Here is a 22,862-nt window from a genome sequence, read left to right as displayed (position 1 = left end):
ATTACACGTACCTCTCAGGTACTGGTCAGGGGTCCAGGTTGGAAACCTCCTCTGGATTTCTTTGATTCTAGTAGTCAGAACTTCAGTCGTCTGGGAAACCTGAGACTCACTAATCCAGGATGTGGGAGCTTGAGAGCCAGGGTCCTGCAGGGAAGGAGGCAGAGAAGAAGCCACGTAAGCTGGGTGGGAGGGTGATCCGGCTTACTGGGCTCAATGGCACTGGTTCATTTCCTGTCTCTTGTTCTCCTTTCACCTTTGATGGAACCAATGCCACCGTCAGTCTCCTGTGAGGTAGGTTAGATAGGGTGGTCATAGCCTCCCTTATGGGGAACAAATTTGCCAGACAGGTGGAGAAAACAAACCACTGACAGTGCACAAACTACATTTCGGACTCATGGTCAGAATATCCTACAGTGCCAGACACGGTGGCTCATGCCTGTGATCCCAGCACTTTGGGAGGCCAAGGTAGGTGGATCACTTAAGCTCAGGAGTTCGAGACGAGCCTCAGCAACATGGGAAAACTTCATCTCAACAAAAAATACAAAAATTAGCTGGGCGTGGTGGTGTGTGCCTGTAATCCCAGCTACTTGGGAGGCTGAGGTGGGAGGATCACCTGAGCCTAAGAGGATCAATTGAGCCTGGGAGGCAGAGGTTGCAGTGAGCCATGATTGCACCACTGCATTCCATCCTGGGTGACAGAGTGAGACCCTGTCTTAAAAAAAAAAAAAAATTTGCAGTAAGGAGACAAAGAACAGAAGGGAAAATTCCCAAATCCATGCAAGCACAGAAACCCATGATTAGTGTCCTTGGGCTGACCTATGCTCATTGTAAGAATGAAAAAAAAAGCACACTCCTGGGTGGAGAATTAAAATGCTGAGACACGCGATGTATGTGCTAGCATGCACAACAATAGCGCATGTGCATCCCGGAGACCCCGAAACATGCTTAACAGCAATAACCATCCCCTCTGTCTTATGAATAATCATATAAGCTTTCCATGAAGGGATTTTCCCAATGTCACATGAGGCTGTCTCATTCTCCACCCAGCTACCAGAGTGTAGTTTTGCTTTGCAATAAACTTCTTCGCCTACTTTTAATTTGGACTCGTGCCCAAATTCTTCTGTGCGGCAAAGTCAAGAACTTGAACTGGCCCTCCAACAACACCTGGAGATCAGACAGTAAAGCCATTTATACCTGTTAGAATAGCTACTGTCAAAAATGCAAAAGACAGGTGCTATAATTTGAATGCTTGTCCCTTGTGAAATTCATGTTGAAACTTAATCCCCGATGTGGCAGTATTGAGAGGTGGGGCTTTTAAGAGGTGATTAGATTAATCTATGAATAGATTAATGGATTAGTGGGTTAATGGTTATCACAGGAGTGAGGCTGGTGGCTTTATAAGAAGAGGAAGAGAGACTAAGCCAGCACACTCAGCCTCTCACCATGTGAGGCCCTGAGCCACCCTGGGACTCTGCAAAGAGTCCCCACCAGCAAGAAGGCTCTACCAGATGTGTCCCCTTGACCTTGGGGTCCCCAGCCTCCAGAACTGTAAGTAATAAATTTTATTTTTCATAAATTACCCATATTTAAGTATTCTGTAATAAGTAACAGAAAACAGACTAAGACAACTAGGGTTGGTGAGGATGTAGAGAAACTGGAATCATTGTACATTGTTGATGGCAATGCAAAATGGTGCAGCTACCATGGAAAACTGTACTGTGGTTTCTCAAAAAATTAAAATTAGAACTACCATATGGTCTGGGTGCAGTGGCTCACCTGTAATCCCAGCACTATGGGAGGCCAAGGCAGGTGGGCTCACCAGGCAGGAGTTTGAGACCTGCCTGGCCAAAATGGTGAAACCCCATCTCTACTAAAAATACAAAAATTAGCCAGGTGTGGTGGTGGGCGCCTGTAATCCCAGCTACTCAGGAGGCTGGGACAGGAGAATTGCTTGAACCCAGGAGGTGGAGGTTGCAGTGAGCTAAGATAATGCCATTATACTCCAGCCTGGGCAACAAGAGTGAGACTGTCTCAAAAAATAAAAAAAATTAAAGTAAAAATTAATACCATATGATTTAGTAATCCCCTTTCTGGGTATTCATCCAAAAGAATTGGAATCAGGATCTCAAAGAGATATCTGAGCTCCCACATTCATTGCAAAGCTATTCCCAATAGCCAAGAGGTAGAAACAACCTAAATGTACCTGACAGATGAATGAATAAAGAAAATGTGGTATACACATATCATGGAATATTATTCAACCTTAAAAAGAAGGAAATCCTGCATTATATGACAACATAGATGAATCTTGAGGACATTATGTAAGTGAAATAAGCCAGTCACAGGACAAATACTGCATGATTTCACTTATATGAGGTATCTAAAATAGTTAAGTTCATAGAAGCAAAGAATAGAATGATGGTTGCCAGGGGCTGATGGGGAGAGGGAAACTGGGAGTTGCTAATTAATGGGTATAAAATTTTAGTCATGCAAGACAAGTAAGTTCTAGAGATCTGATGTATGACATTGTGCCTATAATTAACAACACTGTATTCTATGTTTACACATCTGTAGCCAGCATTATCCTTAGCAAACTAACACAGGAACAGAAAACCAAATACCACATGTTCTCACTTGTAAGTGGGAGCTAGATGATGAGAACACATGAACACATACAGGGGAACAACACGCACGGGGGCCTATTGGAGGGTGGAGTGTGGGAGGAGGGAGAGGATCAGGAAAAATAACTAAAGGGTACAGGCTTAATACCTGGGTGATGAAATAATCTGTACAACAAACCCCCATGACACACGTTTACCTATGGAACAAACGGGCACATAAACCCCTGAACTTAAAGGTTGGAAAAAAGGCTTTCTTTTTTTTTAATATTAGGTTTGTGACTGTAAATCTCCCTTAAAGCATTTTTACCATATCTCATAGTTTCTAATATCTAGTGTTTCTCTATCATCCTGTTTTAGTTATTTTTAAGTTTCACTATGATTTGTTTCTTTAACCTAAGAGTCACTTAGTGTTGTGTATGTGTGTGTGCATGTATTTTACACTTCCATATGATCAGAGATATTTTTAATTTTTAAAATTATCTTCTAGCATAATTGTATTATTGTGAGATCTGAAGTTTTTGAGGATTTCTTTAATAGATGATATATGATCAACTTTTGTAAAATGTTCCTCATGTGCATGAAACAATTGTATATATCCTAATGGATATGTAAATAATTATATCCCCCTCATTTTTCTTTCCTGCTCTCCCTCCCTCCCCAATTAACAATCAAGCCTCTTAATTGTGTTCTTGTTACATGTGTTAATTGTTTTACTTGTTTTTCTTCTATATCTTTGCTGGTTTGTTTATTGTATAACCTGTAAATAATCAAGAGAGATGTGTTGGAATTTCCCATTATGATAGCAGGTTTATTATTACAGTAATAATAATTTATGCTGCATACATTTTGAGGCTATTTTACTGGCGTCTACTTGTTTTAAATTGCTATATGTCCTGGATAAATTCAATCTTTTTTGTTATGTCATGATTCTCTCCATACCAAATATTTTTTCTTCTAAACTGTATTTTATTTAATATATCATAGTTATCAACATTATTTTGATTATTGTATTCCTGATAGGTCTTCTTTTTACCATACTTTTACTTCAAACTTTTGCATATTCAAATGCTTTAAGTGTTTCTCACATAAACCATGTAAATCTGGATTTGGGCTTTTAATCTCGTTCATACATCTGTGTCTTCAAACCAGTAGGTTTCCTCTATTTATATTTATTGCAATTATTAATATCTTGTTGCTACTATCATCTTAATTTGTTATTTCAATGTGTCCCTCTTTTTCTACATTCCTTTTTACTCTTGTCTTAACTATTATTATTATTAATATTATTAGAGGTAGGGTCCCACTCTCTCGCCCAGACTGGAGTGCAGTGGCGTGATTTCAGCTCACCGCAACCTCCGCCTCCCAGGCTCCAGCGATTCTCCTGCCTCAGCCTCCTGCGTAGCTGGGATTACAGGCACCTGCCACTACTGCCTGACTGATTTTTGTATTTTTAGTAAAGACAGGATTTCACCTTGTTGGCCAGGCTGGTTTCAAACTCCTGACCTCAAATGATCCATCCGCCTCAGCCTCCCAAAGTGCTGGGATTTTAAAGACGTGAGCCACTGTGCCCAGCCTATTTTGTAACCGAAACTATGTCTCACCCTAAATAAGGCAAGGACTCTCTGATCCTTTGTCTCCCCACCACTGCTTCCAGCACCCATCATTTTGACCAAACCTATACCCTGGGTTTTACTTAAAATGTGGTCTGGGAACCAGCAACATCAGCAACAACTGAGAACTTATTTATTAGAATTGCAGAACTTTGGGCCCCATTTCAGACCTACTGAATCAGAATTCTCATGTAAACAAGAGCTCCAGGTGTTCATATGCACAATAAGCTTCGAGAGTCAGTAAACTAGACTTAAAAAACAAAAATCTGTGGCCGGGTAAAGTGGCTCACACCTGTAATCCCAGCACTTTGGGAGGCTGAGGCAGGCAGACCACTTGAGTCCAGGAGTTCGAGACCAGCCTGGGCAACATGATGAAACCCCATCTCTACAAAAAATACAAAAATTAGCCAGGCATGGTGGCGCATGCTTGTAGTCCCAGCTACTTGGGAGGCTGAGGAGGATCGTGTGAGCCCAGGAGAGAGGTTGCAGTGAGCTAAGATCATGCCACTATACTCCAGCCTGGGTGACAGAGCCAGACCCTGTCTTAAAAAAAAAAAAAAAAAAATCTGTTAAGATGATAGATCTCATGTTAATGTTAAGTGGTGTTCTTGCCAAAGAAAAAAGATAGTCAAGTTACAAGGTTTGGGCTAAGGAAGGGACGAGCAGACCTTTCACTGCTGCTTCAGCTTAAGGGTGTAACTCAGTTAATGACTGAGTTAGTGTAGATAGCAGTGTGATGCCCTCCTTCAATGCTGCCAGTGCAAACCCTCCAAACAGGCCAGAAAGGGATTTTTCTGTCTGAACTTGTAATTCTTTTTCCAGATGGTCTGAACATCTAAAGGGACTTCTAACCCTTCTTATACACCTTTGATTATCACTTCCATGTAGGTTTCATCATATTTGGGAGAAATGTCCAAATCTAGAGAATTCTCTTGTTTGTTGTTGATGTTGTTGTTGTTTGAGATGGAGTCTCGCTCTCTTGCCCAGGCTGGAGTGTAGTGGCATGATCTCAGCTCACTGCAACCTCCACCCCCCAGGTTCAAGCAATCCTCTCACCTCAGCCTCCCAAGTAGCTAGAATTACAGGCATGCACCACCATGCCCAGCTAATTTTTGAATTTTAGTAGAGATGGGGTTTCATCATGTTGGCTGGGCTGGTCTCGCACTCCTGACCTCATGTAATCCACCCTCCTCGTCCTCCCAAAGGACGAGATTATAGGCATGAGCCACTGCACCTGACCCAAATCTAGGGAATTCTTATTCATCTTCAAAGGAAATGGACTCATCCTTTCCTCAAAAGCCAGATTTTACAAAGGAGACAGAACAGCGCAGCAGAAATGATGCCAGCCCTAACATCACAAGATATTCTCAGTCCCAGTTCTGCCTCTTGCAGCCGCCATGTGACTTTGTAGCAGCAACTCCTTCCTTGTGATTCTATTTCCTCACTTGTCAAGGATGGATTACGTGTCCCTCACCTCATCTTATCAGATTATTGGATGGGTCTCCAAATCGAAGTAAAATAAAGTATTTGAAAGTACTTTAAAAGTATCATACAAAAAAGTCAAGGGAAGCAAATTTGGAGAGATCATTGAGAAATAAATTTTTCTAAAATCTTTAAAAAAAGACTGCAATACTCACAGGTTCCTCAACAACAACCACAAAAGCAGTGTGAGATCAATGGAAAAAATCAAGCCTCATTCTCACCCTTGCCATCACTGATTCCCTGGCGCAGAGTTAATTCAACAGTGGATTAGTGACCATTCCCCAGAAGTCTCTATCTGGCAAGTGATACCAGACGGAATTCATGCAAAAATAAAACTCAATCTTCAGAACTAAGAATTGTATAGAAAAAAGATAAAGGAAAATAAATTTAACATTTTTTGAGAATCCAACAGATATCAGGTACTTTTTTGCATTGTTTCATGGAATCTTCATAATAATGCTGTAAGAATGGCATTTTATAGGTAGAGAAACTAAGGCCCAGTGAGATTAAATGACTTATTCAAGGCCATGTGGCTACAAAGTAATTGAGGAAAGATTTAATCTGTGATCTTTCTCTTGGACCACTTAGGTCCAGAAATCCAGAATAGGGTGGCCTGGATGATATTCTGGAAACACGGCATTATTTACTGTGAAAAGAAATTGTGGTTCAACATGAAACAGAAATGTTGCTGCTCATATCTCTCAGGCAGAACTGTCACTGTCACAGCTCTAGAGACCTTCATTCATGCTGTGTTCTGTGAAGCTTTGCCATCATCCAAAAAACAAAGCAGTGGTGCCACATAGCAGAATGGCCACATGTGTCAACGGATGAAGAGTTACCTGCACCATGCTAGTCCTATCGCCCATGTTGACCAGAATTTTGTCACCGGGAGACTTCCTGGACAAGACACCAGCGATCACGGCAGGATCCACGCAGTACTTTTGGCCAATGGTTTGCATCATGGGTTGATATTTCAGGAGGTATGGCATGTCTATTTCAGCCAGCCTTTCAGAAGCACGAACTCCTAAACCAAACGCAAAAGGAATGATGCAGCTTGTTGTGACTTATGCTGCAACAGGAGCTCAAGGGGAGAGAGAAAGAACAGTCCAAGGATCTGAGTAATGGTCGAGGACTGAGAATCCCAGATTTTGGTCTTAAATCTTTAGTAGTGGCCACTCCCTGACCTGAGGTTAGGGCTCTCCTCCTGTGAGCTTGAGTCAGCATCCCCTGAGCCAGGGTCCCCTGTGGCTGTCAGTGCCCTTCGGCTGGGCTCTCAGGGGCTGCTCTGGCCCACCCAGGACAATTCCATGGCCATAGGAACCATTGGTCCCATTCTAAGCACCCCAATAAAATGAAATGTGCCTGCCTATCAGCTGCAACCTGACATGAAGGAGAAATTTTGCCAAACCCTTCAATAAGTCTTTAGATAGTGTTCCTCAACAAGTTTGTTCACAATTGCACAGTTTTCCACTCCTAAACGATACCAAGAAATCACGCAAGCTTAAACCTTTCTGAAATAATAAGAATGCTGGGCAAAAGGAAAGCCAATATTAATCTACTTAGCTAGCCTTACCTTCTAGGTGCTTTTATGGTTTAAAAAGCACCCTCGGCCGGGTGCAGTGGCTCACACCTGTAATCCCAGCACTTTGGGAGGCCAAAGAGGGAGGATCACCTGAGGTCAGGAGTTCGAGACCAGCCTGACCAACATGGTGAAATCCCATCTCTACTAAAAATACAAAATTAGCCAGGCATGGTGGCACATGCCTGTAACCCAGCTACTCTGGAGGCTGAGGCAGGAGAATCGCTTAAACCGGGGAGGTGGAGGTTGCAGTGACCCGAGATTGCACCATTGCACTCCAACCTGGGCAACAAGACAGAAACTTATCTCAAAAAAAAAAAATAAAAATAAAAAATAAAAAGCACCCTTGTCCACATTGTGTCAATCAGAGCTCACAACAACACTGTAAATACCGTACTGCTAGCCGCCTTGCCACGGATGCAGGGGCAGCTAAGTGACTTGTTCAAGAAGCAGAGCTTTGGGACCCCATACCCGGAACTCTTTCCAACACTCAGTAGCGTGAGGCATGGGAAACAGTGAAAGCCGGGGGATAGGTTGAGAGGGCGAAAGCTCATAGCTACCACAGTAGTTCAGGCCGTGACGTCTTCCAATCCCACAAGATGCTCCAGGGGTGTCCAGGCTTTGGATGTTTCCATAGCATCCCCAGTTGCTGCTTTCAGACAAGTCTACAAGTTGAGAAAAGTTCAGCCTAAGGCACAGAACTAGTTCTCATCATTCTTCTGTCCATGAATAAAATTACATTAATAAAAGTAACAATAATAAAATCCATTACATCACCTTCACTCTGCAATTGAAACTCTTGAAATTTAAATGAGAAATATCCCATAAATGATCACAAAAATTTCCTCAATACCAAATTCTCACCTGCTCCCCTGCAGACATGAGTAACTACTGGAGCTATTGAAGCAGTTACACTCTTTGTAAAGCTCTGGTGCCCTTTGATGTTGTCAGGTGGTATCTTGGAACACAAAGGAGAGGATTTGTTCCCTGTAAAGTAGACCTCATCTTACTTTTTTTTTCTTTTTTTTTTTTTTTTGAGATGGAGTCTGGCTCTGTCGCCTAGTCTGGAGTGCAGTGGCGCGATCTCGACTCTCTGCAACCTCTGCCTTCTGGGTTCAAGTGATTCTCCTGCTTCAGCCTCCCAAGTAGCTGGGATTACAGGTGCATGCCACCACGCCCAGCTAATTTTTGTATTTTTAGTAGAGACGAGGTTTCACCATGTTGGCCAGGCTGGTCTCGAACTCTTGACCTCAAGTGATCCGCCCGCCTCAGCCTCCCAAAGTGCTGGGATCACAGGCGTGAGCCACCGCGCCCAGCCTCTTCTTTCATCTTATATGAACTCTGAGCACTTCTCCGTCAAATACTCCTAACTTGTTGCTCTGATGAAATATTTATGTTTGCTCTGGAGAAACAAGTATAAAACCTGGATCTCTCTGGGATATCAACCCAGATCCAAAGTAAGGCACTGCTCATAAATGAGGATTTGAGGCTGGCTACACTTTCTCTCAGGTACACTTCTAGATAAGAGCCTAAGGCTGCAGAAGGGAGTGAAGGAGAGAGGCATGGGACCAGTCTCCACATGGGATCACCCACTTTCCACTTCTTCCCTTTATCTCTTTCTCCTTTCCATCTCTCTCTACCTCTGTCATTCCAGTCATCACTGAAGGGGAGGAGTGGTTTCAGACACTCAGGATTTCACAAAGGCCATTGAAGAGGAGAATGTTCTTTCTCTTCACACCAGGAGGAGAGTGCATGAGTATTTAGATCTACAATTCACACAAGGTGGGTGCACAAGTATTTATAATATATCTACAATTCACACCAGAATGGGGGCACATGAGTCAGTACTAAGATACCTACAGTAGGCAGGAAATTGCTCCTTTTGAGAATCATCTCACCATTATAAGGCTGTAAGAATGTCTCATTAGATTACTCTTTAATTAATTAATTAATTAATTTATCTATAGACAGGGTCTCACTGTCACCCAGGCTGGAGTGTAGTGGCATGATCATGGCTCACCACAGCCTCAACCTCCCAGGTTCAAGCTATCCTGCCACCTCAGCCTCTCAAGTAGCTGGGACCACAGGCACAAGCCAACACACCTGTGTAATTTTTTGAAGAGATGGGGTTTTGCCTTGTTGCCCAGGCTGGTCTCAAACTCCTGAGCTCAAGCAATTTGCCCGCCTCGACCTCCCAAAGTTCTGGGATTACAGGCATGAGCCACCGTATACACCCGGTTTACTCTGTTTAATCTATTTGATCCTTTGACTAAAGTAGATTAGATTATCAAACCTTAATGATTTGCAGATCTTTGGAGATATATCTATTGCCTATAATCATATGTGTCCTGTGTGTTTACATAAATGCATTTTCAGGTTCTATTTTCTTAGAACTTTATGGGGTTGATAAATACTCGTCTTTTGGAGTAAATACTTCTACTTTACAAACTTGTGATAAGTAACCTAAGAAAAATGTGGAAATGAAAAGACTAGATCTTTTATGAATATACTAAAAATTAAACCAGCTGACATGTTCTTTTTTATTTTTTAATCAGTGCACTTTTATCTTTATGACTGGTGACAAATACCCTTAGTACTGCAGTTGGTTTTATCACTCCTTGGTTCCTGCCTTGTGGACCTCTCCCTAGCCACACTCTATGATCCTCAAAGTTCTTTGTATTCCCAATGCTTAGCACCTTGTAGGCATTTTTAAATATTTGTTGAATGAATGGGTCAATAACTAAATGAATGACTATGAGACCTCATCTAAGAAATCTATTGAATTTAGAGTCAGGAAAATTTAGCTTCTCCTGAGGAACTTTGCTTCCTCCTTTTATTTATTAAAAAACAAGTAGGCCGGGCGCAGTGGATCACCCTGTAATCCCAGCACTTTGGGAGGCCAGATCACGAGGTCAAGAGTTTGAGACCAATCTGGCCAACATGGTGAAACCCTGTCTCTACTAAAAATACAAAAATTAGCCGGGTGTAGTGGCAGGCGCCTGTAATCCCAGCTACTTGGGAGGCTGAGGCAGGAGAATCGCTTGAAACCAGAAGGCAGATATTCCAGTGAGCTGAGATTGCACCACTGCACTCCAGCCTGGGTGAAAGAGCAAAATTCCATCTCAAAAAAAACAAAAACAAAAGCAAACCGACAAAAACAAGTACTTTCCCTTTTTCCTCCAGCTGCAAAGCTGAAGTTCAATCACAGCAACTAAATCAGCCTCAGTGATTAGCTTAGTCACATGTACTCGGTTGCCTTCATTCTGGTTTTCTATTTGAATTAGTCTTATTCATTAGTCTTATTCTGGCAACCACCTCAATTGTTCTATGGAAATAAATGCTTTAGGAATAAATTCAATTTGGCATTTTTTATAGTGGACAATGAGCAGCTGTTGATGGTGTATATTTAAAGTCTGGCTTCAAGCAGTGCTGTTTTAAGCCCACCTTGCATTCCAGAGAACCCCAATCTTTTGTGGGACATTTGGGGAGAGGCTGATTGTTGGTGGCTGTTCCTAACTTCAGGATTTGTTGGACAGTTTAGGGAAAAAATAATCTTTTTTGTTGCATTTTCAAGTATTAGAAGTGCCATTGTGTTCCTGTGCTTATCCTTCCCATCTCCAAAGTCATTTGGAAAAATCAGCCACACTCACCCATCAGGGCAAGGAGGCCCAGCAGCAGCCACAATGCAGACATGATGACGATCTGGCTCTACGACTCCTGAAACACTTTTAAAACAAAAATTAGCTTGAGAATACAAAAATATCAGTCATCATCATAACAACATGTAATATTTCTACAGAAGCAGGGGTGAAAAGAACAAATTTCCCCATATCTGACCTAAGAAAATGAATTATTTGAATCATAGTGAAAAAAAGCAAAAGTAGGACAAGTAAGTGCTCCATTCATCCTTTCAATTAATCTAAAAATGAGAAGACTCTTACTCAGCCCACAGGAACTCAACATACAGTCAAGTTACCAACTACTTTATTTCAAGAAGGCAAGACACTTTGAATCTCAACCACCGAGAAACATACTGACCTGGCTCCAGACCCTGAAAAGCAAATTTCTGATGCCCATACCTCATCCCAAGAGCCTCTTTATTATCTCCATTATCAAAAGGAGAATTTTGTATTGGTGACTTCTTGGAATTTAGGTCCCTTCTTCTTCAGGTTTGAGGAAAGACCACGCTTTCCTCAGTGCCCTGGAATGTACACTGGTTGGAAGACGTTTCCCACTGCTCTAACCCCAGCCTGGAATCACAGACCCCCTTTATCACCTTGAGCCATGTTCCCCATTCCCCCTCTGTAAAACCCCAATGCGGCAACAAACGTGGACCAGAGCCCAGGGAGAATGGAGCTACCTCCACCAGCAAATCCCCAAGAAGCTGGCTCATGGGCAGCGGTCCCAGGATTGAACTCATGAGGTGCTCACAAGACTGGAGAATGAACACGTGGCCAACGTGGAGCACCTGCTCATGTGCTCTCTCTCTCTCTTATCCCAACCATTCCCCTAATCACCTTCCATGAGTACAAACAGCCCTGGTTTTCCTACTGGCTACCAAACCAATACACAAATACTACCCAGGATAGTTTGCTGTTAACCTCAGGGAATGGTAGAGTTTCTGGACCTTTGCCTCCAAAGCGCCTCCCACCAAGCCCTGCCACTCCAGGGTGTATGTCATCATTGCCCCAGTCAGCAGAGCCTGGCAGCCTAGCATTTTGAATTATTACTGTCATTACATGTAGGAATGTGCATATAAACAAGGCACTTGGTACTTTCATGATGCTTTTCTCATCTCTTTTGTTTTGAGGTTAACCTTATGGGTTGTTTCTTTCAAACACCCAGGAAGAGATCACATCTCAAGATGGAGAGGCTTTAAGGAAGTCATTTGAAGCCAGGTGTGGTGGCATACACCTGTAGTCCTAGCTACTTGGGAGGCTGAGGCAGGAGGATTGCTTGAGCCCAGAGGGTCAAGGGTGCAGTGAGCTATGATCACACCACTGCACTCCATCCTGGGAAACAGAGCAAGAGCCTGTCTCAAAAAAGAAAAAGGAAGTTATTTGATTTCTGTCTTCTTAAACTGAGGGGGCATATGCCCTTCAGATACAGTCATGCTTTTTGTTATTCTCTCTACAACATTGAGATGGTCTGTCCGATTTTGCTTAGTTGAGCACAAAATGTCATGCTCAGTCCCAACACCAAAAAGATTCAGGGACCTGGAATCTTAGCTGGGTCTGCAGGAACTCTCAGATTTAATCACCCAACAGGAGTCATTTATTCAGCATCCTGAGCCTCCAGCAGTAAACAAGAGAGGACAACCAATCCCAGGAGAAAAGAATGGACAAAGAGCTGCTTGGGTATAGGAAAAGCTCATGGTCTCATGAAAGTGCATCACTGGCTTTATGGAAGGACCCTTCAGGAAAAAGCACTGCTCACATTCAAATGCTCCACCCAGGGTATTTCACTCTTTTTGCTGCTTTTCCAGGAAAGAAAAAATACTTCCTCTTGGAAACCCAAGTGGAAGGACTCAGCTTTTATTGTAACAGGAGAGCTACCTTATTTTCCATGCTTGGAACTAAATATCTGTGTTGAGAAGTCACTTTAATGAAAGAGTCTATGTAAATACATGTGCCACTTAATGGGAACACAGAATTACTTTCTAGTTGCTCCTGGGACCAGGTCATCAAGGTAAAGTTTTTCAATTTCATCAGAGAAGAGCAAGAAGTGACAATGGAATTTTTCTTTTTTTTTCTTAGAGCCAGAGTTTCACTCTGTCACCCAGGCTGGAGTGCAATGGCACGATCATGGCTCACTGCAGCCTTGACCTCCTGGGCTCAAGTGATACTCCCACCTTAGCCTCCCAAGTAGCTGGGGCTAGAGGTATATGCCACCATGCCCAGATAATTTTTTAGTTTTTATGTAGAAATGGGTCTCACTATGTTGCCCAGGCTGGTCTTGAACTCCAGGCCTCAAGTGATCCTTCCACCTCAGCTTCCTGAGTAGGTAGGATTACAGGCTCAAGCCACCACACCTAGCTTGGAATTCTTAAATGGATGAACAATGTCATTTTGTCCATAAATACAGCATATTGAAGCAACCCAAACTCTATGGCCCAACTTTACAAGTGACGAAAAGTACTCTGTGTTTAGAAGAGATTGTTGAGACATCACTTGGGTGTGATCAAAGAGTGTCTGTCAGTTCCCTACGACTCATTTGTTAATTCCCCTGTGGCTCCCTGCTTAAAACCATTATGAAGATGTCAGACCAAGGCAGCACAGTGGTCATGATGTCAAGCACAATGTTTATGGTAGCATCCCTCTTCTCCCTTCCCAGAGAGCAAAATAGTAACAAACAGCAAGGGGGTGTCAACAAGCTGGGGCAACAGGCCTGCCAGGCACACTGGAAACTGACAACCAGAGCATCCCTCAGGAGCTACCTCATGTTCCTGGTGGCTTGGATGGGGACATCTTCCTCTACTCACCCTCTCTCCACTGAGTACTTTGGAATTCCCAAAGCACTGTGTAAGTTTGTAAGGCATAATGGACCATGTTTTATTCAATTCATCAATTTTTCTAGAAAAGGTAGAAACAGGTATCTTTGGTCTTATGGTTTTCTCACCTTAGAACCTTTTCCATGAATGCTCTCAATCTTTACCTTAAACAGTATCATTGCAGGTCATTGGGGCCCTCCATCTAGCCCAGAAATGTGACGTATTAACACCTCAACGTGCCCAATGAAGGTGCCCCTGCCCCATTGTGGTGTCCCCATCTAATCCTGAGAGAACTGAGAACTCCTGTATGCATCCACATTAGGCATGGTCTCCTGCTCTAAGCTGTGTCGTCACCCTTTTTTATTGCTAACATGTCTCTGTGTCTACCTACTCATTGTGTGCCGATAGGCCTTTCTTTTTTTAATTTTTAATTTTAATTTTAATTACTTTTTGTTTTGTTGGGTTTTGCTTTGTTTTGTTTGAGACAAAGTCTCACTCTGTCGCCCAGGGTGGAGTGAAGTGGTGCGATCTCAGCTCACTGCAACCTCCGCCTCTTGAATTCAAGTGATTATCTTGCCTCAGCCTCCTGAGTAGCTGAGACTACAGGCACACACCTCCACGCCCAGCTAATTTTTGTATTTTCAGTAGAGATGGGGTTTCACCATGTTGGCCAGGCTGGTTGAGAACTCCTGACCTCAGGTGATCCACCCACCTCAGCCTCCCAAAGTGCTGGGATTATAGGCATGAGCCACCACGCCCAGCCCCTGGGTTTTTTTCTTTTCCTTTTCTTTTTGTTTTTTCTTTTTCTTTTTTTAATCGAGACAAGGTCTCACTCTGTCTCCCAGGTGGGAGTGCAGTGGCCCAAAATTGTGGAATCATCTCACCATTATAAGCCTGTAAGAATGTCTCATTAGATTATTCTTTAATTTTTAAAATTGTTTTAATTTTTTTTTTTCAAAACATAGTCTCACTGTCACCTAGGCTGGAGTGAAGTGATGTGATCTCGGCTCACTGCACCCTCGACCTGCCTGAGCTCAGGTGATTCTCCTGCCTCAGCCTCCTGAGTAGCTGGGATTACAGCCCTGTGCCACCACGCCCAGCGAATTTTTGTATTTTTAGTAAAGACGGGGTTTTGCCATGTTGGCCAGGCTGGTCTCAAACTCCAGGACTCAAGCAATCTGCCTGCCTCAGCTTCCCAAAGTGCTGGGAACCACCAACACCTGGCCTGTTTTAAAATTATTTTTAATTTTTTATTATTTTTACTTTTTAATTTTTTTAATTTTTGTTTTTTTAATTTTTAAATATTTATTTTATTCCATTTTTAAAATGTTTAAGTTTTTAAATTTCTTAAAGGCCTTTCCAGTAGCATCACGTCGTACTCATCCTCTTCTTGCTATTCTAATCTTCTCCCTCCCTACATACACACACACATACACACACGCACGTACAGCAACACTGCAGCCCATTGCCTCACAGATTGCTATGCACCAACAGGCCTAAAATTAAAATAGTAATAGCAATGTAGTCACAAATATAAAATAATATAAAATTATTCTACCACTAAGATCATGTTTTCTTGAGAAAAATACAACTTTTTAGAGCAAAAATATAGGGCAGCAACAGGAAGGCTCATTTTAAGCTGTTACGCTGTGTAGAGCTGCACCTTCACATGGCCTGTGAAAATACCTATTCACTGAATTTGGATTGTAATCAATAATTACCAGCCTAGAAGACCTCTGAAAGTTGGATCATTCTCTTCCCTCTGGGCAGGCAAATCTTTTCCCTGCAGAGAGAGGCCGTGAGCTGGAAGGGAGTTCCTTCTCTCAGTGCGTCCTCTGTGCCTGCTTTTCCCATTTGCGTTTTTGAGAGTTCAGAACTCCAGGAAGGATCATCCTATGCTGGAGATTTCCCCATGAATGTTTCCTTCTGCACAAAGAGCAAATCAGAGAGACTTGGCCCCTCTGTTCCGTCTATGGACTCTAGAGGCGTATCTGTCTTTTTAGTCTGTTAGCCGAGGCTGTTAGACATGTTGGCCTTAGTTCTTACACAGCTTGCAGAGAAAATAAGACTGTTATAGAACCAATACTTATGGTCTATGGGTTAATGTAGCATTGGCAAGACTGCCCATGAGGGCAGGCAAGGGATTTACCATCTGGCAAAATACAAACACCTTAGTCTTTTGGCTTTCAGTTAACAAATATGACATCACATTTGGCCCTATTACAGCTACAGTTAAGTGCGCACACATTTCTTTTCTCCCATTATTCGATTTGCACATGCTCACAAATCCAAAAGTAATGACATACTTGCATTAAAAGATATCTACATTTTGATGAGTGTTGTAATGAACAGGAAAAATTATTCTATCATCTACAAATCTTTTCAAACTTGGGTTTTCTTTGCAAGGTCCTTAAGTTTCGCCTGAGTCCAATATTTCTTATGCAGCAGAGACACAATCATTGCCAACTGATCACATACACTGGATTTTCATCCTCAATAAGCCCAAGTGTAAGATCCATGCCTCTGCTTCACACTCACCTGTCTTCAGTCAGTGCTCCTCCTTAGAGGTGGTGAGCCCACAGCGATTTATATAGAGTCCTGTTCTCTTGTTAAAAGTGTTGATCTCATCCTATTTTGGAGAGATTTATGACATCTCATGAATTATAATAATAATCATAATAATTATAAATACTTTGAACTTATATAGGGCCTTTTATTCAAGAATGTCCTGGCATTTTGCAAACATTAACCAATTCGTTTCTTGCCATACCTCAGAAGGCAGATCCTAGTTGTAGTTTAACTTTGACACATTGAGGTCCAACACTTGTTTTTATTCACATCATTTTCTGGGAATGTGGGTTAGGTAAGAAAACAAGGAAGGAAGAGAGAGAGAAAGAGAGAGTGAGAAGGAGAGAGTGAGAAGGGGAAGGGAGGAAGGGAAGAGGAAGGGAGGAAGGGAAGGAAGAAAGAAAAGGAAAAAGGAAGGAAGGAAGGGAGGGAGGGAATTGAACTTGGTGTGTCAGAAACTCATTATTGGTTTGTATTTCAGGTAAGCAGAGCGCCTAGACCAGGGATTGGCAGCTTTTTCTTACAGGCGCAGACAGGTTTTTGGGCTACGTGGTCTTTGTCATAATTACTCGCCTCTGCTATTGTAGCACGAGAGCAGTCATAGATAATATTTAAATGAATGGCCAAGACTGTGTTCCAAAAAAAAAAACTTTCTTTACTACACAGGCGGTGGCCCTAGAGCCGTAGGTTGCTGGCCCCTGTTCTGAACCACTGAGAGATACCAATCCACATGTCCTCAGTTCAGCAATGTGGGGAGGGATGACCGGCTGGATGATGCTATTTTATAGACACCCAGGACCTACAGCGTGTTCCAAATGTCTACATCGATAAGTACTTTGAGAGGGTTCATATGAAGTTTCCAGGAAGGATTCTTTCCCAAGTTGTGGAAAGGGTGCATTTCATGACTGAAAGAGGGAGCCCCCTCCCTCACCACACCCTGTGCCCCAGCTCAGCTGAACAGCTTGATTTTCCCCAAACACAGCGCCATTCTTTGCACTAGGCCTTCCTACAGGCTCTTTCCTTTTTATCTAAACCCTCAGGGACCGGGGCTGTGTCTCATTTGTCTTTATAATACCAGCATGCAACACTCTGCATGATACATATTAGACACTCAGTAAAACACGTGGAATCAATGGCTTGCTTATTGGCTGACTGGTATACAGTCTGTTTCTTCTGCATCCCCTGCCTTAGCTCCCTCCCCATACCACAACTCAAACACAAGCTCCGTGAGAGCTGTGAATCTGGCTACTTCATTTATAAGACTGAGTCTTCAGTGCCCAGATAACAGCCTGGCACACTGTAAGTGTTCAGTAAATCTTTGTTGAATCAGTCAATGACTGAAGAATTCCTACAACCTCACCCAGCAAGATTTGGACTGGGCTTCCAATGCTGGGCCCCAGGTTAGACGTGTGTTCCTTGTGTTTCAAGCAACATGTGGATATTTCTACCATAGCACCTACAGCACTTTGGTTTGTTGTTGTCTTGAGAACAAAAACAAAGGCTTTTTTCTCCTGTATTCCTTATGGCACATAAGGGGTATTCAGTACATGTTTATGGAATGAGTAAATGAATGATTTAAAGCGTATTTATGACTTTTTGGAAGTCACTCACTCTGCATCCCCAGTGCAGACATTGAGGGTTAAGATTTTGTTATTCTCAGCCGGGCACAGAGCCTCACGCCTGTAATCCCAGCGCTTTGGGAGGCCGAGGCAGGCGGATCACTTGAGGTCAGGAGTTCGGACCAGCCTGGCCAACATGGCGAAACCCCATCTCTACTAAAAATACAAAAATTAGCCAGGCATGGTGGCACACACCAGTAATCCCAACTACTCGGGAGGCTGAGGCAGGAGAATCAGTTGAACCAAGAGGGAGAGGTTGCAGTAAGCCAAGATCATGCCAGTGTACTCCAGCCTGGGCCACAGAGCAAGCCTCCATCTGAAAAAAAAAAGAATATTTTGTTTTTCTCTACTTGTGACTGAGATGGTGAGACCACAAGGCAGGGCACTGTGAGCAAGGATCCAGATTTGGACACCCAGGGAGTTCCTGAACTTTAACTCTGGGAGGGGAGTGTGAGAACACTGGGTTCCTCTCAGTTGTTGGCAGAGTTGGGGTAAAAAGAGAACTAATGCACCCATTAAAAACTCTATCCTGACCCCCAAAATGGAACTCATCCATTTTATTTTTTCCACCAAGCTCTAGCACATACCAACAATTAAAAGGTATTACAGTGTGGGGAAATCTGGGGATGCCCAGCTCCACCTACAAAAGCACCCTGTCATCAGCCCAGAGGGCCACGTTAGCATCCTGAGAGGTTCTCCTGGGCAGCAGCCAGCATGTTGCCTGGCAAAGGCTCCACAGAGACGAAATGGCTTCTCACAAACCCTGCCTCTCTATGATGACTTCCAACTCCTCACCTGCTGCACCTGGGTCCCCACCCTAAGAATCCTAGAAGCTGAGGAGGTCGTTCTCCATCCAGCCTCCGGGACACTCCGCAGGCACATGACGGTCAGATTTATGTTTTAAAAAGTGTCCCCTGGCTGCTGATTGCATTGGAGGTGAGCCAGAGTGACTCAGGAGACTTCACAGAAGACCAGACGAGAGATGATGGTTGGACTAGAGTGACGGGGCTATGGCTTGGCTGTGTCTCCACTGAAATCTCATCTCAAATTGTAGCTTCCATAATTCCCTTGCGTTATGGGAGGGACACAGTGGGAGACAATTGAATCATGGAGGCAGTTTCCCCCATACTGCTCTCCTGGTAGTGAATAAGTCTCACGAGATCTGATGATTTTATAAGAAGAAACCCCGGCCGGGCACGGTGGCTCACGCCTGTAATCCCAGCACTTTGGGAGGCCCAGGCGGGCGGATCACGAGCTCAAGAGATAGAGACCATCCTGGCTAACACGGTGAAACCCCATCTCCACTAAAATTACAAAAAATTAGCCAGGCGTGGTGGGGGCGCCTGAGACTTCAGGGGATTGTTGGGAAGGCATGATTGGTTTTGAAATGTGAGGACATGAGATTTGGGAGGGGTCAGAAGTGGAATGATATGATTTGGCTGTGTCCCCACCAAAATCTCATCTCAAATTGTAGCTTGCATAATTGCCTTGTGTTGTGGGAGGGACCCAGTGGGAGACAATTGAATCATGGAGGCAGTTTCCCCCATACTGTTCTCATGGTAGTGTATAAGTCTCATGAGATCTGATGATTTTATAAGAGGAAACCCCTTTCACTTGGCTCTCACTCTTCTCTTGTCTGCTGCCATGTGAGACATGCCTTTCACCTTCTGCCATGATTGTGAGGCCTCCCCAGACACGTGGAACTGTGAATCTACTAAACCTCTTTCTTTTGTAGATTGCTTAGTCTCAGGTATGTCTTTATCAGCAGCATGAAAGTGGCTAAGAGAAAAAGGAAAGATATTACAGATCTATTTTAGAGGTGGAATTGACAGGACTCAGTTTGGGACAAGACGCCAAGGATGAGAGCAAAGAAGAGGACATAAGTGCCTGGGAGGATGGTACTAAGTCTGGAATGCTGAAGATGAAAGCACATTTACCAAAGAAGATGAAGTTTTAGGCTGGGTGGAGTGGCTCACGTCTGTGGTTCCAACACTTTAGGAGGTCAAGGCACTTCAAGACCAGCCTGGGCAACATAGCAAGATCCTGTCTCAATTTATGAAAAAGAAAAAGAAAGGATTATGTTTTAACTCCCATGTAACAAACCTACACGTGTACACCTCAATCTAAAAATGTTTTTAAAGAGAAAAAATAACAAATTCTGGTGTAGACATGGAGAAAGGGAGCCCTTATACACTCTAGGTGGGTATATACACGAATCTAGCCATTATGGAAAACAGTATGGAGGTGCCTCAAAAAATTAAAAGTAGAAGTGGCATATGACCCAGAAATCTCACTGCTGGGTATGTATCCAAAGAAAATGAATATGTCAAAGGGAAATATGCACTCCCATGTTGACTGCAGCATTATTTATAATAGCCAAGACACAGAATCATCCTAAGTGTCCATCAACACATGAGTGGATAAAGAAAATGCAGTATATACACATAATGGAATAATATTTTGTCATTAAAAAGCATGAAACCCTGTCATTTGCAGCAACACGATGAACCTAAAGGACATTAAGTGAAATAAGGCACAGAAAGACAAAATCACCCATTTGTGAAATCTAAAAAAGTTGATCATGTGTAATGGCCAGGTGTGGTGGCTCACGCCTGTAATCCCAGCACTTTGGGAGGCTGAGGCAGGCAGATTACCTGAGTTGGGAGTTCGAGACCAGCCTGGCCAACATGGTAAAACCCCGTCTTTACTAAAAGTACAAAAATTAGCCAGACATGGTGGTGGGCACCTGTAATCCCAGCTACTCAGGAGGCTGAGGCAGGAGAATTGCTTGAACCTGGAAGGTGGAGGTTGCAGTAAGCCGAGATCCCGCCACTGCACTGGGAGACAGAGCAAGACTCCATCTCAAGAAAAAAAAAAGGCGATCTCATAGAAGTACAGAGCAGAATAGTGGCTACTAGAGGCTGGGGAGGAATGGGGAGAGATTGGTTGCGTGCAAAATTACAGCTAGATAGGAGGAGTAAGTTCTGGTGTCCTATTGCACACTGCAGTGACTATATTTAACAATATTGTAGTGTATATTACAAAATATCTAAAAGGGAAGCTATTTAGTATTCTCATCAATTTGAGGTGATGGATATGCTAAATACCCTGATTTGATCATTACACAACTTATCCCATAAATCTATGCAATTCTTATGTATAAATTAAAAATAAAACTTTTACAAAATATATAATATCTTTTTATTTTGAGACGGAGTCTCGCTCTGTCACCCAGGTGGAGTGAGCGTGATCTCAGCTCACTGCAACCTCTGCCTCCTGGGTTCACACCATTCTCCTGCCTCAGCCTCCCGAGTAGCTGGGACTACAGTAGCCTGCCACCATGCCCGGCTAATTTTTTGTATTTCTAGTAGAGACGGGGTTTCACCGTGTTAGCCAGGATGGTCTCGATCTACTGACCTCATGATCCGCCGGCCTCAGCCTCCCAAAGTGCTGGGATTACAGGCATGAGCCACCACGCCCTGCCTCATGATTTCTTATAAGTAAAAAACACACAAAAAAGGAGAGGCCAGAGAATTGAATCCAGCCATCTAAATGGACATTGAACCCACTCAGCATGACAGTCAAGAATAAGACTTTGAGACAAGTGTGAACGTTTTCTTGAAAAAGAGAGGATCCAGGAGGTCTGAAAGGACAAGCCAGGGACATGGTGGCTCATAGCACAAGTTTCTGAGACACAGCCCCTGTCCCTGAGGGGTTAGATAAAAAGCAAACAGCCTGTAGGAATGCCTAATGCAAAGAATGGCGCTGTGTTTGGGGAAAATCAAGCTGCTTAGTTGAGCTGGGGCACAGGGTGTGGTGAGGGAGGGGGCTCCCTCTTTCAGTCATGAAATGCACCCTTTCCACAACTTGGGAAAGAATCCTTCCTGGAAACTTCATATGAACCCTCTCAAAGTACTTATCGATGTAGACATTTGGAACATGCTGTAGGTCCTGGGTGTCTATAAAATAGCATCATCCAGCCGATCATCTCTCCCCACATTGCTGAACTGAGGACATGTGAACTGGTATCTCTCGGTGGTTCAGAACAGGGGCCAGCAACCTACGGCCCTAGGGCCACCACCTGTGTAGTAAAGAAAGTTTTTTTGGAACACAGTCTTGGCCATTCATTTAAATATTATCTATGATCACTCTCATGCTACAATGTCAGAGGCATTATAAAGACCACGTAGCCCAAAAACCTGTCTGGGCCTGTAAGAAAAAGCTGCCAACCCCTGGTCTAGGCGCTCTGCTTACCTGAAATACAAACCAATAATGAGTTTCTGACACACCAAGTTCAATTCCCTCCCTCCCTTCCTTCCTTCCTTTTTCCTTTTCTTCCTTCCCTTCCTCCCTTCCTCTTCCCTTCCTCCCTTCCCCTTCTCACTCTCTCTCTCCTTCTCACTCTCTCTTTCTCTCTCTCTTCCTTCCTTGTTTTCTTACCTAACCCACATTCCCAGAAAATGATGTGAATAAAGACAAGTGTTGGACCTCAATGTGTCAAAGTTAAACTACAACTAGGATCTGCCTTCTGAGGTATGGCAAGAAATGAATTGGTTAATGTTTGCAAAATGCCAGGACATTCTTGAATAAAAGGCCCTATATAAGTTCAAAGTATTTATAATTATTATGATTATTATTATAATTCATGAGCTGTCATAAATCTCTCCAAAATAGGATGAGATCAACACTTTTAACAAGAGAACAGGACTCTATATAAATCGCTGTGGGCTCACCACCTCTAAGGAGGAGCACTGACTGAAGACAGGTGAGTGTGAAGCAGAGGCATGGATCTTACACTTGGGCTTATTGAGGATGAAAATCCAGTGTATGTGATCAGTTGGCAATGATTGTGTCTCTGCTGCATAAGAAATATTGGACTCAGGCGAAACTTAA

The 22,862-nt window shown here is 43.2% G+C and overlaps 1 protein-coding gene across 4 annotated transcripts in view; it reads right to left on the bottom strand.

The window, feature by feature from the left end:
• Positions 1-22,862, bottom strand: part of LYG1 (lysozyme g1) — a 47,453-nt gene that overhangs the window by 9,845 nt on the left and 14,746 nt on the right. Inside the window, exons 1-7 of one of the 4 annotated variants that reach the window (XM_055107611.2) lie at positions 19,907-22,648; positions 17,962-18,285; positions 16,321-16,411; positions 10,943-11,017; positions 7,853-7,957; positions 6,553-6,737; positions 12-144 (exon numbers count right to left, since the gene is read on the bottom strand). In XM_055107611.2, the coding sequence (XP_054963586.1) occupies positions 12-144; positions 6,553-6,737; positions 7,853-7,957; positions 10,943-10,985 (466 nt within the window). In that variant the 5' untranslated portion in view covers positions 10,986-11,017; positions 16,321-16,411; positions 17,962-18,285; positions 19,907-22,648. Of the gene's footprint in view, positions 1-11; positions 145-6,552; positions 6,738-7,852; positions 7,958-10,942; positions 11,018-16,320; positions 16,412-17,961; positions 22,649-22,862 lie in introns of those variants that run through there. The other 3 variants (XM_063594774.1, XM_063594775.1, XM_055107612.2) reach the window with 3 other exon arrangements.

Source organism: Pan paniscus, chromosome 12, assembly GCF_029289425.2.
Source record: "Pan paniscus chromosome 12, NHGRI_mPanPan1-v2.0_pri, whole genome shotgun sequence".
NCBI lineage: Eukaryota > Metazoa > Chordata > Mammalia > Primates > Hominidae > Pan > Pan paniscus.
This window is presented reverse-complemented; position numbering and strand designations above follow the sequence as displayed.